The sequence below is a fragment of the Buteo buteo genome, chromosome 15 (genome assembly GCF_964188355.1).
Source record: "Buteo buteo chromosome 15, bButBut1.hap1.1, whole genome shotgun sequence".
Taxonomy (NCBI): Eukaryota; Metazoa; Chordata; class Aves; order Accipitriformes; family Accipitridae; genus Buteo; species Buteo buteo.
In genome coordinates, this window is record NC_134185.1 from 27,707,760 (window position 1) to 27,733,913 (window position 26,154).

Genomic DNA, 26,154 nt, shown 5'->3' on the forward strand with positions numbered 1-26,154 from the left:
TTCCACGTGTGCACTATTACTCATGCTACAGGTTCAGCTTGCAACCCTAATGGGGTTCCCACTCCCCATCTGAGCATCTAGAAAACAACCTCCACAAAATAAGAAGGTGTCCTTCTGCTGTTCTAATGATATAAACCAGCTAGTGGAAGGATCTGGTAAGAATCAGTGGTGCAAGCAGTGGGAGTATTTAACATAGGAGCTGGGATTATAGAAGGTAGCAGGTTGTTAGGTTGTTTTAGCTGTGTGTAAGAGCATGTCCTGGAGTTCCTTCTTACTGTCTTTCTCCAAGGAGTGTTATATTTGAAATAATTCCTTGTTATTTTGGGGGGCAGTACTAATGGAGAGGGGGGGTTATTTTTATGGGAGACATTTAAGAGGGCTTCCCTTTCTGAAAAGAATCACTGTGCTTTTGGAAAATATTTGATGAAATCTGATGTCAAAATTCTATTGTGACAAACAATTCCATTATAATTCACAATAGAGAATGAGCTAGCAGCTTGCAGGTGGAAGATGATACTGTTTTCCTCCGCATAGCGTGTTAGTATTGCATGATGTTGTCAATAGCTGTTTGAAACTCTAGCCTCAGAGATGAAAAGCAGCTGGCACTAAGAATAGCCATAGCGGTAGTCTGCAGCAGCATTGCAGAATAAATCCAGAACAGTGGTTATTAAGTGCTACACTGAGATTCTCCCACTCCTGCAGTTCAGGATGTTTTGGAAGCTTCAAGTCTACTGCATGGTGAAGGTGAAGGCAATTATTCAGCATATAAAATTAGTTTCTGTAAGGGAGAAAGCTGTTTGGCTCCAAGTGATTTGGCTGAAAATTCATTACATTTAATTTTCATGGGAATCTGAAAGGGTTGGGGTATCTAAAGGCCGTGGTTTCCCCTCACCTCCAGGATCTGTACAAAATGAATTTCCTACGAGTATCTGAATGACTCCAAAGTGATTTAGACAGATGGTCTAACTGGCTTCATGGGTCTATAATTTCCCTCAGAAGGAATTCCTTGCCAAAATCGTATTTGTTCCAAACCTTGATTTCCTATTTTCTAGCAGGAGGCTTTTCTTTGTTGATTTAGAGCTGGAGAAAAATAACATTATAACTAAACACCATCCTGAACCAAAATGGGGAATAAGTTCTTTTGGACCTGAAAGCTTTACCTAGAAGGTCCATGACATAAATTGTGACAGTATAATGCAGTGTTCACAACAGTGAGCTTACAAACCAAGAAAAGGTTGATCTGAAAACAACACTTGTAATTTGCCTTCTAAGTGAAAATTGTGCTGCAGGAGGTAGTCTTGACAACTACAGAAAATGCACCTTACCTAAACCATCAAGAATTTAGAGGATAGGGAACTTCAAATAGATGAATGCAAATATGATGAAATGGGCACAGTGATTTTTTTCCATCACTTTTACTGCTTTGCTTGAAATTTCATCTCCTACTCTGCAGAACAGCTGACAAATGGATTTTGTTATTAGGCTCTTTCCCCTTTCTATTAATGTTCATTTTATCAACAAGGTGAGACCCTCAGCCTCCTCTTTTTATTAGGAATATTGCTTTCTTTCAGCAGTGACCTTACCTGCAGCCATGGTGCAAAAAAAATGCTGCAGTGTAAATAGATTGTTGTGTCGGCTTATGAATGTCTGTATTAATTTAAAGCAACATATTCAAAGCCAAGTCCATTTTAAAAGCAGCTAATTCCAACATTGTGGATGAATCTGATACCATGATAGGCTTTGAGTTAGAGCACAGGAAATACCAAGAGCAGATGAAATCTTCTGAGAGAGTAAACATTGATTTCTTTCAAATGGTTAATTTCCCTTGGAGTTCTTATTTTTGTTGTGTTTGTTTCTTTAAAAATCTACCACAAAAAAGCCTTCTTTCCCCATTCATCATTCTAAGCAAATTTCAGGTATTCTCCTTGTCTCATTCTATTTCTGAGCACAAAACCGACCTGATGAAATATTAGTCAAGTGTCAGTTCCCAGTTTAACCCCATCTAAACTAATTTTTCAAACCATGTTGATACCTCCCTATGCACCACTGCATTTGTATGTTAAGCTTTAAGACTTTTTTTTTTTTTTTTTTTTTTTGTGATGAAACAGAATCAAACGGTATTATGCTCTGGAGCTGTGGGGCTTTTTTAATTTACTGGCGGTTTGGTATCAGAGGAACAGGGAAAGTGTTTTTTCCCTGATCCCCTCCTGAGTACACAAAACTTCTTGAACCAGTTCTTGTTAGGTGAAGTACTAAAACTAGTTCCCTGTTCATGATCTGCAATGAAAAGATTTCTTCTGCTTTAGCTTAGATTTTGAACAAAAGTGAAATCTGAAAGGACATGGTCTGTGTATCTGGAAATAGCATTTTAAATGATTGGAAACTAGGCTGAATAATCTAGCCTTGAAGTAAGAGTCATACCTCTGTCTACTTATGTGTGATCAGTTAATAAACAAAATGCCAGAAGAGGTGTCACAAATATACTCCACTGATTTGCAGAAATGGTACAAACATTACATGTCTCCAAATTACTTCCTTACAGGAAATAAATGCTAGTTACTTCTTCTGACACAAATATAATGTTATATTTCAAACAAGTTTTGATTTTCTATCTGCTCAAACTAGTTAAAATTGTATCTTCAGTTCTAGTCCAATGTGGTATATAGGTATATATTATAATTTGAAACGGAAAATGTGTGCTGTCACTAACATCTAGTCTTAAATTCTTTATATAAATTTTTTGCTGTTCTACCTTGGATTTGTCCATCTTTAAGTCCTTGTGTTGATGTTGTTTGGTTTGGTTTTTTTTGTTATGATTTGCCTAAAATGCAACAAAGGGAACTGGAAGAGATCATATCCCATTGATACTAACTGGATTTTTTTTTTTGTAATATATTTTAGGGATAGAAAGGTCAGATATCACAGCTTTATCTTACTGTGTAACAGGCTGTGGAATTTAGAATAAATTATATCCTTTAGTATGGCACATGATCTAGAATAGCATGTATCTCAAAAAATCAGATCATGACTGAAAATATTGAGCTGATGATTTATTATCTTAAAAGTAACTTTATTCTACTGGATAGTTATCTTCATTGTAAAATGACAACCTCTTCCAGTCTGTTTCCACAGCTCCTCATTCCTAGATCTTGCACATTCTTGTTGGCAATGTGCTTTTCTTGTGTGGGGGGGCGGGGGGAAGACATTTGGCTAGACTAAAAAGATGTTATCAGAAATCTCTTCTCCACATAGGCAATCACAGACAGTGAGCAAATCAACTTCTAACCATCTAACCTAATAATATTCTCTTGAATGGACTTATTAGACTATGCCTTATAGGTCCTTAACTGTACAATAGTTATTTAGTATGATATTGTAGCTCTTTTCTCAGCCTTCTAATTTTTATACATGCTTCCTGGAAGTGTTGGGAATGGAACAAGACATTATTTCTTTAATAGTCCCTTATGTTATAAAGAGAGGAAAATTGTCTCTTCATTTACAGATTAGGATTTCTTTCTTAGTCACAACTCATCAGTTTCTCTATTGGGACAGTATGGGATTCTTTTCGATAGCAAACTTACTTGTCTTTGTCACTGTCCATTCAAAACAAAGTCCTTCATGTTGTAAACATGATGTTTGGCCCCTGTTGAGAGATATGACCTGGCAGTTGGCTGTATTAAAACTGTGCATTCTAATTAGCCTCCTTCACCAACTGACCCAATCAATCTCCCTCACTGACTTGTCTCAGTCTTTATTTACCTCTCTATCAGTTTTGCGGTCATCTGGACGTGTTCTGAGAGAGAGTGTTATGATTTCTCCCACATCACCGGTTTTGTTGCAGCTTCTGCTCGTGCAATTCCTGTTACATGGCCTTGTCCCGGTGTGTGGATAAGCCTGATGAACCTGCCTGTTTCCTTAGGAAATGCAGCCTAAAGTAATTGCTTTCAGTGGTTGGGTTTCAGTAATGACGGCCAGTCATGTACCTTTTTTCTCAAACATTGACAGACTCCCAGTTTCCTTCCTTGGGAAGCTGCTGCTGTAACTCACTGGTGAGCGAGGGACCTGCTGTAATCTGAGCATTGCTCTTAGAAGGGACAGAGAACACACGTATCCTGAAACTCTGCTGGTGCTAACTCCATTCTTCTTGCCAAATTTCTTGCCATCCTTGAAGCATCATCCCTGTATCAAGATTGCAAATGATTGAACCGAGTACCTGTTCACTGTTACTACCTGGACAAGCAGTAAAGGATGATTCTTGTGCCAGAGGTGATGAAATGCAAAGAGATTGACAACGAAGCACTGTGTCACCACTGGGCGTTATAAACACCACAGCTTTGCCTGTAGTCTGGCATTTTGTAACTTCCATCTGAATGTCAACACAGCAGTGCTTCTGCTTTTACTCTGTGTTGTGATCTCTTGTCGTTAATGATAACATTATGCTGAAATTCAGCCCATTTACCAGGATCTTTTAATGTTAATCAGACTTAGCTCCTTTCAAAATCTATGGAATATTGCTATGGATCAGCTAGAAGTTACTTTAAGACAACATAAAATAGTTTAGAGAAGCTGAGAATATTTGTTGACCTAGTGATTGCTTGAGTTGGACATCTTAAAAACAGTGGAAAACAGAGTTTAGAGTGTAACTACTTAACTTTGATCAATTTTTTTCCTACCAGATCTACAGGAGGTTATTTTTTTTAACCTTCCAGATGCTTCCACTGCTAGTATTTCTTTTGTTGCATGAACACTATATATGGTAATGGGGAAACCGTTTCCACCTGCAGAACTATCCAAAAGCATGTAAGTGTTACTTGTATTTTTTTAGATTGGTAGTCAAAGTTTTCAAAAGTAAAATAACTTGGCAAAAGGCAACATGGAAGACACGAATAGGTGAAAAAATATTTTGATAGATTATACATTTTATCCCAAAAGGCTGAGTCATGCTGCAGAGGCTGCTGAAGGAGGTGGCCTGGAATCTGCATGTCTCCCCCCCCCACCCCCTGCCATGGGATGAGGAGGAGAATTGAAAGAAAGAAGTAAAACTTGTGGATTGAGATAAGAACAGTTTAATTAATGAATGAAATTAATGAAAAGTTAGTAATAATGATGATGAAAAGGAAGATAACAAAAAGAGAGAGAAATAAAACCCAAGAAAAGACAAGTGATGCACAATGCAATTTCTCACCGCCCACTGACCGATGCCCGAGCAGCGATCTGCCCCCCTCCCGGCCAACTCCCCCCAGTTTATATACGGAGCATGACGTTCTATGGTATGGAATATCCCTTTGGCTAGTTCAGGTCAGTGGTCCTGGCCATGCTCCCTCCCAGCTTCTTGTGTTCCTGCTTGCTGGCAGAGCATGGGAAACTGAAAAATCCTTGACTTAGGCACTACTTAGCAACAACTAAAACATCAGTGTGTTATCATAAACCTTGTTCTCATGCTAAATCCAAAACACAGCACTAAACCAGCTACCAGGAAAATTGACTTTGTCCCAGCTGAAACCGGGACAGTCAGGACTGCTGACAGCTTATTTGGGGGGTGATGTCTTCCTACAACTGGCTTCTCAATTTTTCTAATTTGGGGTTTTATTTAGTGTTTGGGTTTCTGTTTTGATTTGGTTTTTTTCCCCCATTATGTTTATTTTAAATCATGTTTATTTACACATTTTAGGTACAAGCAAGGAATCACTTGTTATCCTTTAGTGCTTGGACTGTCACTGGGGATTGGGAACAATGAGACAGCTAAAAACAACAGAGAGAAAAAGCCTGCAAGAGGTAAATACAATCAAGATAGAAAGTAGGGAAAAAGAAGCTGGAAGAGGCAACCAGAAAAATATAGATAGATTTAGAGATAGAAAATGTCTACATCTCAGTAGAATCCAGTTCCCTGAAAGCAAATGGGGAGCTGAATGAAGGGACAAATTTACATATAAGCCAGCAAAGCTAGATGAGGGAGTCTTCAAACCAGAGGTAATACAGCATGTGAGCATGTCTTCAGGTATCTGTTGCTAAAATGGTCATTTGTTTTTAGACAGTGGTTGATCGAAAAAAGAGGTCATTGGTTTTCCTGACTGCCATCACTTCAGGCTCTGTTTCAGTCTACTTGTAACATGTGTCGCTGTCCTGTTTCTGTCATAGGGCACAACAGAATTTTATATTATAACCAGGTATTGAGATTTAGCATTTACATAGAATTTTCATGCAGTAAATGTTTTACAAATATTCTCTAATTAATCATCTCGGCACCTATGGACTGTATGAAAGTGTTGCTGTTTTGCAGATAGGGAAGCCAGCTGATTGAATTGCTGGAGGCAATGCAAAAAGTGCTTTTGTCAGTAGCAGCACTTGGTACTTGGGCTGTTTGGTTTATATTTGTATTTGACTTATCTTCCTGATTATTGTGTACTGTACCTCTTTGCATTGATTTGATGCAATATTGATGAAAGACATCCTTGTCGCTAAATTACAGACATGGGTTTGATGGATGGACCACTTGGTGGATAAGGAATTGGCTGGCTGGTCACATATACTGACCTGTTGGAGCGGGTCCAGAGGAGGGCCATGAAGATGATCAGAGGGCTGGAGCACCTCTCCTGAGACAGTTGGGGTTGTTCAGCCTGGGGAAGCGAAGGCTTCAGGGAGACCTTATAGCAGCCTGCCAGTACCTAAAGGGGGCTACAAGAAAGCTGGGGAGGGACTTTTTACAAGGGCGTGTAGTGATAGGACAAGGGGTAATGGCTTTAACCTGAAGGAGGGTAGATTTAGATTAGATATTAGGAATGAATTCTTCCCTGTGAGGGTGGTGAGGCACTGGGACAGGTTGCCCTGAGAGGTTGTGGCTGCCCCATCCCTGGCAGTGTTCAAGGCCAGGTTGGATGGGGCTTGGAGCAACCTGGTCTAGTGGAAGGTGTCCCTGCCCTTGGCAGGGGGGTGGAATTAAATGATCTTTAATGTTCCTTCCAACCCAAACCATTCTATGACTTTACGAGTCTATGACATTAAGGGTTAGCCCTGCAGTGCCTCTCTCTTCTTTGTTGGGGGATGAGGAATACAAAGTGGCAGCTATTTTGATGGCAAGAGTCCCTGGGTTATTCACATGCCTAGCACAAGAGCTAATTTTCTTGACAAATACCTGCTGCTGATAAAGGAACTGATGACTTCATAATTGGTAGCTTAATAAACTATGGTCTCTTTGAAAATGTATAGAATTTCTAGAAACACATATATATTAGTGTTCTATTGACCATCTGGATGTTTGTCACTTGGTTATTTTGAGGTATATGCCAAAAACATTATTTTAAAAATAGGACACTGCTATTAAGGTTAAAATAACAGACTTTATGGGAGTCTTAGCATTCTTTGACCCTGGTGTCAGGCAAATACTTGGTTCCATCAGTTGTCATAATTCTTTCCTCATACATGCCAGCCTCTTTTATTAATGTAGGTGAGCCAACACAGTTCACAAAAGTCCAAAAATATTTAAAACATTTTTTTTCTAGACAGGAAAAAAAGCTAAACCCATGAACTTATGAAATGCACAGTCAGGAAGAATTTAGTGGTAAAACCTTTGTCAGTGTTCACTCTTAGGTTGCATATAATTACAGAAATTTCACTGCAGCTTCTAACATATTTTATAATTTGAATTTGTGTGTGTGCTCACACATTCATTTTATTTAGTGAAGTTGTTTTTCCAAGAACTTTGCAGTAATGTTTAATTTGTCTCACAGGAATGCGGCAATGATATTGGATAAGTCTAAATTCAACATTTGTGGTTTCTGTTGGACTTATAAAACATTTATTGTATCACAAATTCTAATCAAAATATTTTGAGATTCCAGACATTCTGTAGAGAAAATGTTATTGCAGGTGTTGATAAAACATAGTATTTTCCCTACTTCTTTAACCAAATAAAGAACTACTCAATGCTTAACTTTCACTATGTAAAATCATCTGGTAATGTTGCCTACATACATAAGATGCATTTGTGGAATTTATACTGCTTAGTTACTAAACTAGCTACAGCAGGGACTCGACCAATTATGCTGGCTACCTACACTTCACAGTATAAAGACTTCTTCCTGTAAGAATACAGATGATAAGTAATTTTTTTGCTAGAGAAGCTGAATCTTGTTTCATTTGATAAAGCAGCAATGTCATTGGAATCATCAAGGTACTAGGAGTCTGGTATTACAATGCACAGGGCAATTTACCAACTTCCTATGCAAAATAATTATCAAGACCAAAAATCTCTTTAAAGGTAATTGCAGGAACAGGGCATGTCACTCTAAATTGAAGTGGTACAAATATTACTTTGGCTGAAATGAAACTGAAATCCTAAGAAAGAATAGATGTCCTAATAAAAAGATACTCTTCCATTTCAAGACATTAGTATAACAAATTTTAATAACTGTTCTAATTTCAGATTTTCTTTCCATGTGACTATGAATTTCTGCAGTTAGTAGGCTATCATCATAAATGTCTACTTTTCATCTAACCTCATGGGTGCATTGTAAAAGTTACATTTCTACTTGATATTTTCTTTTTTTGGAAATTTTGATGCAGATCTGACTGACTGTATGAAAAATATTAAATGGCCACAGGATAATACCTTGTCATTTGCCATTTACATCCTTCGATTACTTTCAAATACTGGGGGAAGGCCTCCTGCTTGCCAGTATCTATCATTTTATCAGCCATAATTTCAATCAAATAGAAATGCATTTATTAATTTTTGACAAGCCAACTGTAGTATTCATTTTAGGATGATGTTGTCATCTACTTGAGTATTATTTATTGACTCAACATCATGCCCAGTGTTTTGAAATTTGGATTAAAAAAAACAACTATTAACTGGTGCACAAATATATATTGATTTTTTTAATGATACTTAACAATGATATAATACGGAAAAGAAAGCTCCTAGAATGTTTCCTTAGCTGCCCACTGACTGTTACCTAAAACCTATCCTTACAGCAAATGGGATGCAGCACTCCTCAAGAAAACCATGTTTCTTGGGAATTTCGGTCAACTTCAACAATGTTGAAGTTTTACTTACACTGCACTGGTGTTAGAAAATATGTAGCAGCCTTAATTCTTGCTTTTCATTGATGATGAAAGGCAAACACAGATGAAGCTTCTTATTAGTTTTCCTGTCTGAATGAAACCAGAATCTTTAAAAACGATCATTTTCCAGAGATATGAAAACTAGGCCACTCAAGGACTTCTCATTCACTTATGCAGATAGAGACTGTATGTTACAAATAGATGCTTTATGACAAAATTATTTATTTAAAATAAAAAAAGACAGGAATATCAGTCTTTTTTCATTGCATGTGTTTGAACACCCCATTTTCTCAACTTTATCCACAAAGTCAGAACAGCTGCATAGAGGGAATTTGTTTTTCATTTGCTGACTTTTCATGCATATAAATATACACTAGGAGTTGTTTCTAAGAAAAATCACTTTGTCAGACCCTAGCAAAATATGCAGGTTTTAGGACTGTGCTACAAGGAGATGACAATAATGCAATGAGTTGGGAACAGGTTCAAGGCTTTATAAGGAAGACTTATGTTCTAAGGAAGACATTTCAGCACATCCTACAAGTGGGTTCTGAAGCTGCTAACGGAAAATGAGGCTGTGCATATAGTCTGTCTGAAAAAATGTGGTATTTTAGGTCATCAAACTTACTTAGATTAAGTCCTTTTGCAAAACTATATTCTGAAAACCCTCCTTACTTATTTTACAATATGTACATTTACACAGCATGACTTATTTTAGGTGAGACTGACATATCAATCAATCATCATCCTTTTAAAAGATGTAACCAAAACTAGAAAATGAAGTGCTTATTTGCTTCATCTATGTATTCTGCACTCTTATGCTCCTCATGTCTTTCAGCAGCATAGGTCTGTAGATTGCCTCCAAGCTTTCCATGTATTCTAAATAATCGCTCACTCGAAAACCATGGAGTGCTTCTTCCTGCACAAATACACACAGAAAACATGTATTAGCTAGGAAAAAAAATGCACAACTCAAATTTAATGAATTCCAAGCTTCTAAAGATAGCTCATCTTGTTCTGCTTGTCACAGCCTGGGTGTTTAAAATACTTTATTACATTTCATTTAGAAATTGGTAATAACTGCTTCCATACAGTTCTTTCTAATCACAGTCTTGGTAACAAATCTTTCAGGTGGACATTGTTCATGTCATTTTTAGAGAACATGCCATATAAAGATTTTTAAGGAAAACAAAGCAAGCTTTAAGAAGGCAAAGTCAGGTACTAAAATATTTTTTAAAAGATTTCTATACCGGCACATGGCATGCAAGAAGTTTGTTAATGTGGCTTTTATATCAAACTAGATTCTCAACAAAACCAGGAGAGTAACAGTAGATACTTGTTTTCAAAATCAATGATAAAGATCTTTATGAATTGCTTAAATAAAAACAGAATAAACACTTCTGCATCACCACAAACGATTAATTCTTACCTATTCCAAAACTTAGGAGTAAAAGAAGGTGCCCTCAGGAAAAAGAAGCCAACAGGCCATGTTCCTTCTCGTGACTACTATTTTAGAGGGAGAGGGAGGATGCACCGCAGAAAGCAGGGTCCTGAAGAACAGTCTAGGTAAAATGGGTGAATGTGTTGTTGCTTTGAAATGGAACAACTTGTGTGCCCACCACGTACTAAGCAGTATTACCACTGTTGGCAGCATGTGCTGCAAGCAGCTCTCTGGAGCCAGACAGTCTGTGTAGACACATGTTGTATCTGCTGGTGTATTGACTGTGCATCTCTGCTACCTAGAATTCTCCTGAGAACATCCACTCGGGCTTGGAAGGCTGCACTTTGGCATCTGAACAGGAATTTAAGATGGTCTTTATATTTCTCCTCCCCTACTCACCAGGGAAAGCAAAGGCATGATTTTACCTTCCAAGCTGCTCTTCATGCTCTGCACTGTGAGAAGGTTGACTACAGTGGAAAAGAAAACTGACTCCAATAGAGAACTGTAGCAGGTATTTAATTCTTTTTCTTTTTTTTTTTAAGCAGTCAAATTCTATATTGATTAAATGTGCGCATGTATTAAAGCATTAGTCAGCAACTTAGTTGTCAATAATATGGCCTATACTTACAGAAAATCAAGTGAAGAGTAGCTAAATTACTTACTGGTCTACACGTGCTATTACAACAAGTCACAAATCCTGTAGCCCCAGTTTCTCTAGCCGAATGAAACCAAGGTAGTCAAGACGGGTTTATTGAGGTGGCAGGTTACAGTATTCTTAGTTCACATATGGAAATTACAAAGCTATGCACATTCATCCTTCCATGAAAGGATTAATAAAAGACCAAGTAATAAATTTAAAATTCAGTTAATGCTGAAACTTCAAGATATCTCAAAGGGATCATAACTGTTAGTAACCCATCTCAGCTAATAGAAAGAACCAGAAAAAGGGAAAAAACGTTCATGGACAATTCGTTACTTCTACTTTTGTCTTTGCACAGAGGAAAGGCAAATTATAGACTAATAGATGATCTCTTTCACAGGTGGTCATCTGTTTTTTTATCACTAGAAGGACACATTGAAAGGGTGAATGTTTTACTTATTTGAAGTGCTAGGCATAATGTCATCTGAATTGACAGCAAAGTTGTCTCTCCAACTTCTTTTTTCATGTGCAAATGAAAGTATATTTATATTTTAAGAAAATATTTTTAATAGCTAGCCGGAACTACTTACCAGATAATAGCAACAAAGGTGTATTGCTATCAAATCATCATCTTTTCATTACAGATATAAAGCATTTTAGAAGCTTAAAAATAGAAAGTACTATTGGTTCTTGGAAGGAAAATAGGCAGCAGGACTTGTTCATATAGCAAATGACCACTGCTAGTATGAAGTTCGAGATGTGACATTACATTAAAAAAATATGTAATTAGTATTCAAAGGTTGTAGGTGTATTGTTTTTTTTCTTAACTTTGATTATGTTCTCAGCATAGTTTCTACTTCCACTTTTAAGAGAAACGCTCCACTAGAGTCATCCAAATTTGTGAATGTTGTGCTGAGAAACAGGCTAAACTTGAAACCGAATTTGGTTATTTCAATAAAAGGGCAGATGACTAATGCCTTTGCAAGTATTAAACCCAAGTAACCTCATATGAAACCCATAATATAGCTAAAATTGAATGAATACAATGACAGAATATTTTTTTTTTCTTTAGATGAATTAAGAGCTATCAAAACCAAGAGTACAGTTCAAGTATGGTATTAACTCCTCTTTATCTGCAGTAGTCACTCAATGAATTGTAAATACTCCAGTAGTGCATTAATATACAGTATTTTTCATTAATTTAAATTTTTGGCCTGTTTATACTGTAGGTGACAACATACAAATACTCTCTTCTATAGTTTACATAAACTGTCCCATCAAGATGAAGTAGTTTGTAAGCCACATTGACCAAAACCAGGTCAAACAAAACAATTGACTCATTAGACTGTGTACTAAACATTTTCAAGGAAAATGACTGAGCTGACATATTATTCATATTTAAGAATATCTAAGTTGGATGCAAACTAGTCAGAAAACTACTGTCGTTGGACAGACTAAGATGCAGATGTATAGCTCTCAAAAGAATTTTGACTAGAGGAAAAAACAAAAAAAGACCAGAGAAAAAACCAAAAACATCTCTGGAAAGAAGAGTCAAATATTTTTATCTATTCATGACTGCATTTATAGCTAAGCAGTACCCTGCAAAAACAATCCAATAACCAAATGTACTTTATAATATGGCAAAGAATGTGAAATTGTCAGGCTGGTGGTTGTACAGTAATTGGCCTCTGTTCAAAATAACAGCTCACTGAGCTTTGTACCACATCTCTTCAAACTTCAGTAGGAGACTACTGTGTAAACCCACCTTTCTGGAGAACATCTAGTTTAATGAGATTGAAGCCACATAGAACTGAATCAAATGCCCTCATGACTTAATGTGGCTATTTACTTTGCTTACAAAGGGAACTGATTGGGACAAAATGCAGGAAAGCTATTCTCTGGAAAAACCTATACCATGATTTCCTGCCAGGAAGTAAATAAAATTAAAGTATTATTTCACTCACTTAAAATCAGTAAGTGAAATTCAGTAAGAGCTTCGGATTAAGTAACATACCTATCTTCAGTATCAAGAGCTTTGCTTCCCATCAGCAATTGAAAAATTAAAAAAGAAACACTTACTTTAAGAAAAACCTGGAGATTTTGGTCTTCGGTGTGCTTCAGGATGTCTTGCTGTAGGTGTCTGAACACAGAAATACACATATATATTTGATAATCAGGACCAAGGAAAATACATATAGCAATGTAGTGACAGATCTCGCTCCAGTCCATGTAATTCCAGAAACACTGAGTTATCCATTGCAGACAAATCTAGATGAGAATGAAATTATATATAATTAAATTGCTGTAGACATTCAGTCATAATTGATCAGCTTTATGTCTTTTCTATACTATAGATCCTTTCTCCTACATTACCCTACTTATGAAAATAAAAGGGGTAAAGTACAAAAGCAGCCAAGAATCACCATTTTTTAAATCACAGACTCCTAATAGACTTTCAGTGAGTTCTGCTAAACATTAACACCCTGCATCCATGCATCTCACTTATCTGAGTATATTCTGGCAAATCCTGAGGTTGAGACATAAAACTCAAAGTCCAATGAAAGCGAAGGTGATTTTTTCAAGATTTTTTAAAAATATGGCCTGAAGGGTAATGAGGGTGATGAAGGTGTGTTGAACGTGGATTTTAAAGTAGTTCTTTGCCTTACAAATGAATGTTAGTTAGGTCCTTCCCTATGACATGTTTTCTTTTAATGAAGTGGGTATGGAACACACGTAGTGACTCCTTTTTCTAGTTCTAAATCACAATGTATTAAGATGTGTACAGCAGATTCCATTTAATTCTAGACCACAAATCTTCTGCTAATCAGTCCTTAAAGTGTTTAAAAATATGCAGCAGCAGAAGTTCCAAGATTCTAATTAGATGACTGCAGCCATACTCTGGCATTAAAACTGTTTTCAGGTATTTATTGATGCACACAAACACTTAAATACATCAGAGTTGTTTTCCCAGTTCAGGGTTTGTTTGGTTTTAATCCTGCAGAAGAACTGCAAAAATCACACAGAAGATACAGTGGCACCCACCAGTGGCATTTCAGTAACACATTAAATAAAAAAAAATAAAAAATCCCCAAACAAAAAATCTTTCAGTGGTTTAGAACACTAGTCTATTACTGAGTGCAAACAATAAAAAAAAAAGCATACTGTATAACTTATGCAAGAATAGTTGAGGAAGGAGCAACTGTCCCCGTGTGTTTTCCCATGCCAAAATGGGAAGCTTATTACAAGCACCTCACTCCTATCTCCTCTCCTCAAAGACCAAGCTGACTGTTTTAAGCAGTATCTGTACCACACTGGCATCTGGCCCCATTAAGAAGTCTCTTAAGCTGCAAATCTTGTGGCAAAAAGGAATTTTGAAGGCAAAAAATGAAAAATATTTTTCTTGCCTTGGAACAGCAATAAGCTTTCTTACTGTGGCGAGAGGTCCTTTGCATTGGCAATCTAACCTATTATTGCATGAAGCTATTTACGCTTCATCTTGACTGTAGTCTTTACAAGTAATGCTCCAAACATAGCATTCCATATTACCAAAGAATTGTGTTAAGAAGGTAAAATGAAAGCTAACATTATGGGTAAATATTCTTCTTTAGTAACATCTCTTTAATATAGAAGAATAGTGTGTTCTCTGATTGTAATAGTTATGGTAGCTCATATAAAATTAATTTTGCTCTAGTATCACCTGAACTGCTTCCTATTATACACCTATATCAAATTACTCATTTCCATCCTATGGAAATTTTAGAAAATTAATCCAGGGAATAAGATATTTTATTTATTTTTAATGATAAATCTGAAGTTTTAGTATATATTATTTTTGAGTTTTCTGCCCGAACATATAACGGAAGGTCATCAGCTGCAGTACACTGTCATTATTCTACCAAAGTCAGTTGCTTTCTATTTTCAGATGCTTTAAGTCACTGTGCATTCTATACTATCTCTTACCCCCAAGTTTCATAACTACCACACAAGTGCTGTATAGAAAAACCACAGTAGTTCCTGAATATTCTTGATTTTGTGGATTTCAGTAAAAAGTTGATGATATTTTGATATGTTTTCATCAGTTACCTGGGAAGGAGTGAAACCAGACATGTGGAAGGCTGAAAAGACAAGTGGCAACTCAGCTTTCAGCAACATTTCAATGTGGTGAGCACTGCAAAAATAGACTGGATGGATGCCAGATTCCACTGTGGTAATAGGCAGATGCATCTGATTAACAACAATAACATCATCAACAACAACAAAATTGAGGAAAAGGATTACAGACTACAAAAAAGTGTTATTTTAAAATACCTTGCCAAGAACAATATCTTACAAGTAAACGCATATATTTTTATATAAGTCATCCCAGTTATTTTAGAGACAGGAACTAGAATAAACAAAGAAGCTGGTGCTACCTACCATCAGGAAAAACATGTAGTTATTAAACGAAAGACAATTAAAAGTTAGAAGCTGTTATTAAATAGATCCTGACTATTCATTTGCATTAGCAATCTAGTTCTTTATTGCATGTAAGCTTTGTCAAAGCAGGGATGGAGAAACCGTTGTATTTTAAACAAAAGAACAGAAGGGAAAAAAAGACTACTTTCTGTTGGATTGGTTTTTTCCCCATCTACTGATGGATAGAACAGAACTTCTATGGTATTTAAAGTTGTTTTCTGTGTGCACATTTCTTTGTAGTATGCATGGCTGGTAGAATTTCACTATTTTGTGCAGCAAAAGGAGGAACAGAGGTTTTATCAGTATGGCAAGTTCTGGATATCAGTGCCTGGTTTCTAGGTAATGAATCCTTGGCTTGATGCTAGAAGGCCACGGTACATCCTTTGGAATTTTCCTCCTTCCTGCAGTAGGCAGCATCACAATCCACTGGCTGGGTAATTCCTCATTCATGTTTTGACATTTTATTTTAGTTTACATTCTGGTAGTTATGCAAATAGGTTAATTATTGAATCTTGTCTTTGTGTTTTCAAGGTACATTATGAAAAAGAAATCATTTAGGTATTGAGAATACTAATAATTTAAAATTGTCAAGCATTCAGTATTTGGGCAGTAATAATTTTTAAAATTCACTAAATACATTTTAGTGTATTTAGTAAATTTTAAACCTGATAGTTTTACTAAAAAAATCAAAAGGATGGACTTGCACACTGACTGTAGTAATAAAAAAAAGGTCATTCAACAGTATCGCAGCCTTCATACAGAATTTAATGCCACTAACAAAGTCTACTGCCAGCTTTAAAATTCAATAACATTGCCTTTACTATCAGCCTACCTGTTATCCCACTACTTTTAAACAACCATTTGAGCAAATGTCAAATCTATATTTTTCCGAGAGTATTCTTCAGGGTCATGTATTCAGTTAGAAAGAAACAGTTTTTAAATCCTTACAGATTTATGCAGTCTTGGGGGCCAGAGAAATGCTGAAACAAGAAGACGTGAAAATCGCTGAAGAAACATCAGTGTCTTCTCCCCGTCCCCTGACATTATGAGGAAGACAGAAGATGCAAACCAGTCGTAGCCAGCATAGCACTCCTTCAAGCAGCCTGCATGAAAAGGTTAAGGAACTCGGCCGAGATCTCCTCGCTGCCCTGCAGGAACTGCAGCCTTCCTCCTCCTCCCCAGGCCCATTCAACACAGACACAAGAGCTGGTTGGTTAGAGATGACACAAGGGGAATATAGCTGCACAGAAGGCAGCTTCTTGAGGCATGACTGCCTCGCAAACTGAATTAAGAGAAATGGTTTAAGCTATTTTCCCTATACACTACTTTTTTCCCAGTCCATAAGTAGTCAAGCCAAATCAACAAAAGTAAACAAAAGCCAAGTAAATGCAAAAAAACCCCGCACCAAAACAAGCGTGCTTATAGTACCAGAAAGGAGAATGGTGGAGGAGGAAAACACGAGTTGTGAAGATTATGGAAAAAAAACCCGAGGTAAAAGAAAAGCTTTAAAAAAGAGATTAAGCATATTCTGACTAATATACCTGAAGTGTATTTCAATAGTGACATGTAAGTCTAACACCTGAAGAATATAGCAAAGCTTGTTGGAAAGGGGTATCTGTTTTATTTTTTAAAAAAGTTCCACAGTAGATTTAAAAGAGTCAGAAGTCAAAACACTCCCGTTGATCAGATTACAGCCACATATCGTTACACAGGCAATACCATTAACAATGTTGGTATTGTGGGAGTACCACCAACGCTCATTAATGCTCAAAGGTGCATTGCTGCAGACTCTATCACATACAGAAAGATGTGATCCTACTCCAAGACAGTTTATGACAAAAATGAATGAGACTTACAATTTTAACAAAGTATAGGAACAAAAGGGTGAAGATTTTCTTGAATGTGTGGCGTGTGCGTTTTAAATTACCAAAATTTCAAAGTAAAAGTGCTGCTTTTTTTTTTCTTTCAGTATGTTTTACACATTTACACCACCATCAAAAGCCCAAATTGAGAGTTCAAATTCCACTGGCAATTTTAGGCAATATAATTTATGCCACCAAGGAAGGATACAAAGCGAGGATACCACAGTTCTTTGCTGTTTTTTCAGAAATTTCTCACAGTTCATTAACACAAAGCACAGCCCATTTTCAGCATGTTCTTTTAGCAAGTTTAGGTATTTTCCATATCTAGCACAAAAAGTTAAAAGCCAAAACTGTTTAAAGGTTAAATATTTAATTCCTAAAAAGCAAGAGCTCATATTTAATAGGCCTGTGAAAGTTAAGCTGTCATAACGCACCAAACATCTGCTACTCAGTGTTACAATTCCTCACCTAAATTCATTTTAGTTCAGTTTTAGAGACTGTGGTGGTAAGGACCAAGTACTCTAACAGAGACTACACATTTTCTTCATGTACCTGATTTAGAATTCCATCTAAGTATATTGTATGTGTAATTATTAGCATCTGAATTCAAATATTAATGCTAAAGATAACAATCTGTGGAAGTACAGATGCATTAGCTTTTCCTTCACCATGGCTCTGAAAATTACCAGCCAAATAAAATGTTGTTTAAATGGCATATAACTAAGCTTAGCTAAACAGAACCATTTAGAGAAGTAATGCGAGGAAAAAAAGGACACATAACTCATGATAATGTGATTTTATGGTAAATCTCACTAACAAGTTACAATTAGCCTTTACAACAATAAAGGATAATAACCTATATAATCTGTAAAGATAATTTAATTACGTACTAATACCTTTTTCATTTTCAAAGTTAGAATTCATTTTCTTAAAGACGATCTTTAGATTTAAACAGTACAAAGCATTGAGTTGACGGATTAAATATCATTAAAGTCACTCCATGAAAATCAAACAAATCCTAGAAATACACTAGGGAAATATTTTAATACCATGTACCTGACTGTCATTTCAACACCAAGCTGCTGCACAGATGAAAGGTTTTCACTCTTCATATCTGCATCCATGGCTAAAACAAAAGAAAAAATATAATAAAGTATTATCATAAATATGATTTTAACTGAATAGTAATGTAAAGCTTCTTTGATGTATGAATACCAAATCTGGAGAACTGTTTCTTATTTGAAATAAGTTTAGCAGTGTTTGCAAACGATGCGTCAGGAACCTGCATTCTTCGTGTACAGTTTGTCGTTTTGTTTGTTGTTTTTTTTTATTAAAATCACCTTCTTTATAAGGAAATCTTTGCTGTTAGTATGGTTATCAGTAGCTTTACAGCATGATGTAAACAAACAACATCTTTTTCAGTCCCATTTCTTAGTAGAGCTTTGTCCTTTCTGGCCAAGAAATCAGACAAAGCAGCATTTTCTGATCTACTTTCTTCCATTCCAGTGGTCTTAAAGTCTCCTAGCTGTAAAACCAACTTTATTAACAAAAACTCTATTTTGATACGAATCACAGAAAAGAAACTTTATAACTGATGGATCTAAAAAAATCCTGTATTTCTGCGCATTGTACTTTCACACAGTAATATATATCCCATTTTCTGCATTTGTTTAAATTAAAAATCCAAGTTAGACAAATTAATGAATCATGAATTAAAGCAACCTCTATTGTAATATTTTCCTCAAAATTTTAAATTCTAAATGCAATTAAAAATGGGGCATTGTTTCTCTCATGTACATATATCATCTAAGATAACTATACCTCAGGAAAAAAAATTACAGTCCAATAATATCACGTGTTACAAAGCTGAGGGTTTAAGACTTTAATATAATTCTTTCAAAGTGCTACTTAAAAAACAGTAACAAATGAAACAAATAAAAAAACCCTAACAACAGACATAATTTGTTAAAAATGTAAGTAACAGATATGGCAGCAGAAGTTAAGATATATTCATGTAAGTGATAAATGTAAAAATCTGATTAAACAGACACACAGTAACTTAATATGTATTTTTTTCTATGTCCTTCTCAGACAGATAGAGAAATCAAACTGAAGGATTCCCTGGTGTCCTGGTTTCAGCTGGGACAGAGTTAATTTTCTTCCTAGTAGCTGCTATAATGTTATATTTTGGATTTAGGATGAGGATTATGTTGACAACACATGGATGTTTTCAGTTGTTGCTAAGCCGTGTTTAGACCAAGTCAAGGGTTTTTCAGCTTCTCATGCCCAGCCAGCGAGAAGGCTGGAAGGGCACAAGAAGTTGGGAGGGGACACAGCCAGGACAGCTGACCCCAACTGGCCAAAGAGATATTCCATGCCATGTGACATCACGCCCAGGATATAAACTGGGGGGAGCCGGCTGGGAGGTGCAGATCGCTGCTCAGGGACTGGCTGAGCATCAGTCAGTGGGTGGTGAGCAATTGCATTGTGCATCCCTTGTCTTTCTTGGGTTATATTTCCCTCTCTTTCGGTTATCTTCCCTTTCATTGCTGCTATTATTATTATTATTATTTTATTTCAATTCTTAAACTGTTCCTATCTCAACCCACAAGTTTTAGTTGTTTTCAATTCTGGATAATGATCTAAGTGTTAGGGTCATGAGAAATTAACCCTGTATTTTGAAAAATACATTTATACATAAGAAAAATCAACTGGTCTTTGAGTAAAACAAATTTATTCAATAATCTGATGGGATTGAAATAGCAAACTCACATCAGAGAGGTTTTTTTACCCAAAGAACAGAAGTTCAAATACCTTCTGCATGGCATACCAGCAACACAATATTTGGAGGAATACATATAAAAATCACAAGGCATTTCAGTTAAAACCCCACAGAGATGAGTGACACAGTTCATATCTTTTTACAGCTCTTACTCCAAGTTACTTGTTTACTCAGGCTGCAATTACCATACTAAGTCAATTCATTTTCAGGTTTCTGTGTGCAACTGTGAAGGCAAGAGGCATACTTATATCCTAGAAACCAGGGGGAATTTGAATGAGTGGGCTACGACTGATGGCTAATTCAGTCCTAACCATATTTAATGGCAGGAGAGAGGCAAGCAGCGTAACAACCTCTAAGCCACATGGAAGCCCTGCACCCATTTTGAGGTGGATCCTCCTGTGGGTGGCAATGCAGGAACTGGTATCCCAGTCCAGCAAGGGTGTAATGAGGAACAGCTGTATCACAACCCACAACCTGACCCCAGTTTCCATTCTGTAATAGTTTACAGCAAGGACTGAATGCTTATTTCCCATTAACATTAAAAGAACATGACCGATTTCATTGATTCTCATTGCCTTTTCTTCTCTGTTGTAACAATTTCTTAGTTGCTGAAAAGAGTTTTCTCCTTATCAGTTTTCCTTTTGATATTTTCCCCTGTATTGTGAAAGAAGATAAAATTAACAGAGTTTGGATTGAATAATAATTCTATATTACACAGTACCTCATCAAGGCAAAAACTGGCAAGTACACCAGTGTATTTGATATAATCATAGCTTCGCATACTAGGCAGTCAAGTTGCTGCCAATCCACAACTCACAATGGGAACACACAAACTGTGGTTCTTTGTCCTAGGTCAAAAGTTTTGATTTTCCATTTTGTTTACCATGTAATACACTGAGAAGACTAGGCTTTAGAAAACTATAAAGTAATTAAGAATACACAAAGGACAACTTCCCACTGATTAAAAACTGGACCTAGAAACCATAAATATTCTATTAAGCTTAGAAAATTGTTATTAAGTGGAATATTGAAATACTGCATATTGCAATCCATGGATAAAAAGTTGACTAGTAAGCTTGCAGGAGTATGTTGTGATTGTACTATTGTAATGATGCTTATACCTCTGATTTAATACACTGAATTTAATTTTCTACAAAACTCATTTGACAGATATTCATCAATACACCTGATATAACTGTCTTGAAACACAATGGGTTTCATAACAAAAGGCATCGACAGATCAATTTTCTAAATAAGAATGCTGTTTATCCTCAAACAAAGGACAGAACACCTCTCTGAACTGTGAATTAGATAACAACATGATACAGCACTGTGGCTATTATTAAATGGAATGAGCAACATGCTTTGGCAACTTGCTTTTCATTTATCTAATAAAACAAAAAATTCTATGTTGAACAGGTATTTTACACTTCTTTCTTTAAAAATGTGAAACACTGTAAAATAGAAATTAAGCCAAAATTAAACTAGTGACTTGAAGGATATCAGAATTCTCTAGAAGCTGATTTACAATTAAACCCCCCCCCCACAATAGAAAGTTGAGTTTATCTCTCATCTCATTGTAAAATGCATTAAAAACCCCACAGCAGTAAGTATGGACCATTTTTAAGTATAAATGATATACTTTTTTTAGCCATGCAACTGCTGTTCATATTAACAATCTAACATACACACTTCAGATAAGCTAATCATAAGAAACATTGGCATGCCTGCTCTCAAATCTTTTTTTAAATCCACTATTTAACACAATCTTGTTCATTCAAAAGAGAAAATGCTTCCTTTGAAACACCAAGGACTGTAAACTATTAATTATCAGTGATAACTTTAAACAACAACAACAACAAAGTACACTACACATGAAAAATTGTAGAATATTATCTTTTTCTACAAGAAAGAAGTATTTCTTTTTCTGACTTGGTAATCATCTCCCTCTGGTTTCCAACCCTCCTACCACTAAATCAAATTCAGTGTTCCACAGAGAACCAAAAAGAGAGAATTAGGACCTCTGCTGCTTGAGTGGGGAAGCAGTGAGGGTCGGGAGCAGGGCAAAGGTGGCAAAGAGGGCTCACTGAGCAACTTGTCCCACCTGGTTCAGTTAGCCTAAATCTGGGATTCCTAGGGAAGGCATGCTTCACTGCCATTGCCTGTCTAGTCTTCATCTTTAAAGAGAAGCAATCCTGTGCATCCTGGATAGTTCCAGACGCAAATCAGGGGATCCTAGGGAGAGGTGAGGATTAACTTTGGCTTACAAACAAGCTCTTTCCTTATTTATTATTTATGCTCTTTCCTTATTTATTTATTGCAGAACAAAACCTAGTGGTGGAGAGGAATTAGAAGGTTTTCATCTTGTGTCAATAAGAAAAGATGGGCTGATTGTCCTCTGTGGTTTTTATCTTCCAGGTCTTCCTGCAAAACTCTGAGCAATCGTAAATCTCAAAAGTGATTAGGGGGAATGGGAAGAACAGGATGAAGGGAAGATGGGGAGCAGCTCTTTAATCAATCTTAGTGTTTCCTTGCTTCAGGGTCATGACTGATCATTCATACTAACTCTGATCATGCCCACTTCAAGCTCTCAATGGGCAGTACTTCTCAAAATGTTTTGTAGCATTCATGCAAAAGCACAGTCCCATAAGGCATGATTTGCAAAGGCAATTATTATTATTATTATGTATTATTATTAAACTCAATCTATAGCTACAGACACTATAGAGTAAGTTAACTGGCACGCACAGTCCAGTAGTATTCTTTCTGATCAGACTAGACTTCAATCGACTTTACAACTCATATGAAAGATTGCTTTCTTATTCATTTTCCCCTCTTACTACAAAGAAGCTTTTATGTGTTTAAGTCAGAAAATGGGCTACATTGCATTTATGCTGAAATGACAGGATGCCAAGCTGAAACAGCTTTACAGCATATTTCCTCAACTTGTATGGTCTTTAGGTAATAATTAATTTATTTCCCTGTTTAACGGCTGTTACCCCAAAGAAACTACTGGCTTCCCTTCTGTGTTAAGTGAAGAAAATTACTAAAGCTGTTGATCACATTATTTATTTAGCTTTTTCACTTCCCAGTGTCCAGGCCACATGTTTTTATGGCTATATAAATAATCTTTGCAAAATGTTAAATTTTAACTTCAGTGATGGTAAGTAAGATTAGTTTTCTTTGTATGGATGGAAAATACTTTTGATTCAAAGGAACCACGCAAGTAACAATACTGCAAACACCTGAAAATCCCATGATGGCCAGAGCTACCTGCATAATTCCTGCAGATGCTTCAAAAAGCTTTAAAGTACGTAGTTACATTTGCTATCAGATCTCTAGTCCTTGGCTTTGCCCATATAAACTGAAATTGTGGAACTCGCAACTTTTATTTTTACCAAAAAAGCAGGGTTTTTTACTTACTCTTCAACAGGTACCTAACTGTCAGTGGGCAGGTGCCCAAGCAGTGAGTATGGAACTTTTATATTTTGTCAGTACCTATCCTCTCTCCTTCTGATATCCTTATGAAAGTTTTCCATTTTAAAACATCACTTGGACTTGAGGCAGAAGTCATACGTTTCTCACTATATTCTCTTCTGCCATTTTGCTACCATTTTTTGATGGTGTCATCTCCTCCACCAGGCTAGTCATCTAGAGCACTTCTGACAGTCTGAATCTCATATTCATTGTTAGAATTGTCTATAAAAAAATCCTATTTTGAAGAAAATTATTATTATTGTTGGATTTGAACTGTGAATGGAGACAATGTAAATGGGATCCAAGAATAACTGCTGGAGAATGTTGTTGGCTTCTAATCAGAGCAAGATAATCTCATGTGCAATTCCACCTTGACTATTGAAAGTATCTGTTATGTCGTCAGTATGCTTGTCATAATACAAGATCAAAATATTCATACCTAGAACTTCTTCTTTATGTACTGGTCATCACAAAAACTCAGGCTATTTTTGGCAGCAGCATCATCAAGAATGAACCACTTTTTCAGTCCAGTTACATATAAACTGGCAAAGGGCAAAATGCTTTTTGCTAACAGCATCTTTAGAGTGGGCAGCCGTCTTTAAAGAATTCCACTCACCAAATGATGCAGGAAGAAGGGAAGAATGCCCTTCTTTCTCCTTCCCTTTCAGCCCAATTTGGGGTTGTAGTCCTGTATTTCTCATTTGCTACTCCTTCTGATCAGGTCTATACTGATAACTTCCCACTGGTGTTTTTAAAATTTCTCAGTTCATTACCCAACCCACCTGACCCTTAGAAGATTAAGAGCTCATTAAACAGTAGAAAGTTCCTATGAGATTTTGTTCAGTCAGAGAACTAAGCCTCATCTAGAGAGGGAACACACCGTGACTTCTGAGTTTTACAGCCAAGACCCAAAATCCCTGAGGTTCTGTCCCGTCGGCAGTACATGGCAGAGCTGTTTCAGAGACAAAGTCCAGTGGAAATAGAGAACTCAAATGCAAAGTCATCTGCGCAACCAGAGCTACGAAAAAAACCAGTTGATCCTGAAGGGTTGTAGCATTTCCAAGTTTGGGCAGTCTGCAACACAGGGTGGAGATCAATTAAGAAGTCCAGACACCAACACATTAGATGACTCTGCAAGTGGAATTCTTTAAGAAACGGGTTTGTTGGAACCTTGAGAAAACTAATACATTTCTGCAAAGCATTTATGTTGCAATGAACTGGAATTTGCTAACAGGAAGAGCAAGTGGCTATTTTAGCAACTTCATATCCCCAGTGCATCATACTTATTTTACCACTATAGCAAATTTCAGTTTCTTGCCATCGTATCGACTATTACAGCTAGACATCAATGATTTGGTTTTCAATGGTTCTGTTTTGTTTTGGGTTTTTGTTTGTTTGGTTGGTTTTTTAAGAAGAAAGAAAAATAAAAGCAACCTAGTAAGTATTAATTCTGGGAAAGGGGATAGCCAGAGTTCATTAACATTTAATATACATATTGTATGTTATTTCACTCATCTGAATCCACATCACAGCAGTATCATTGCTGCTAGCAGAAAGTAAACTTCAAGTAAGATTTGTGTTACCGTTTATAATTAAACACTGCAACTGCATAGTCGTTTATCAGATATCTTTCCTTCTCTCATCTCGAAAATGATAACAACCCAAACTAATTTGATTTTTCCATATTTGCAAATTTTATAATAGACTGAAATCCTGAGGGATTCCACAGCAGATGGATGACTGTGTTATTCTAATTACAACTACCGATGGGTTTAGAAAGCTGTCATTTTTTAAGATAATCAATTTCTCATTTCAAGAGACATGATAAACACTGAATATCTATGCATTGTACTGAATCCACTTTCATGAAAATCGTGGCTTCTCTTCATTAAAATGAAACAACTATTAGAAACTGTTTTTTCAGTTCCTCAGACCCAAATTTATTCAAGAGAATGGTGGACACACGCAATTGCCAAGTGCATGTTTGGCTTACTTAGATGTGCAGCTAGAAAGATGCCTCTGGAATATAGTTTACCTTCTAACAACTCATTAGCTTTACCTAATTCAGAAAAATGTCTCTACTGTAACAGCGGTTTTAGGATTTAGCTTAGATAGTGCTTACACATACATATATGGAAAAGATACTGTGAAATACGATGGCATTCAATAATTAATTGCTCTCCTTGGAGAAATTCCAACCCTTCATACACATCAGCAGAAAACCCAGGAAATGTATACAAATCTGATCAATCATTATTCAATCAGTGAGAAACCTAGTTTTAAGCAAATAAGGTCTAAAGATTTGAGCATGTTTTGTTTGTCCCTTCTGTACAAACATAGGAAGCATAATACAGACTTGGGTTCTCAAAGCGCATTCCCTGTCTTCATAGGAATGCCACACTGTATGTTTTGTGATGTAAAAAAGAACCCGAAATGA

The 26,154-nt window shown here is 36.3% G+C and overlaps 1 protein-coding gene across 2 annotated transcripts in view; it reads right to left on the reverse strand.

Moving 5' to 3' along the window:
* Positions 1 to 9,265: 9,265 nt before the first annotated feature.
* Positions 9,266 to 26,154, reverse strand: part of TBC1D32 (TBC1 domain family member 32) — an 88,917-nt gene continuing 72,028 nt past the window's right edge. For both annotated transcript variants that reach the window (XM_075046849.1, XM_075046848.1), the window contains exons 29-34: positions 18,515 to 18,584; positions 17,667 to 17,782; positions 16,545 to 16,699; positions 15,225 to 15,365; positions 13,221 to 13,409; positions 9,266 to 9,979 (exon numbers count right to left, since the gene is read on the reverse strand). In XM_075046849.1, coding sequence (XP_074902950.1) covers positions 9,860 to 9,979; positions 13,221 to 13,409; positions 15,225 to 15,365; positions 16,545 to 16,699; positions 17,667 to 17,782; positions 18,515 to 18,584 — 791 coding nt within the window. In that variant the 3' untranslated portion in view covers positions 9,266 to 9,859. The remainder of the gene's footprint in view (positions 9,980 to 13,220; positions 13,410 to 15,224; positions 15,366 to 16,544; positions 16,700 to 17,666; positions 17,783 to 18,514; positions 18,585 to 26,154) is intronic.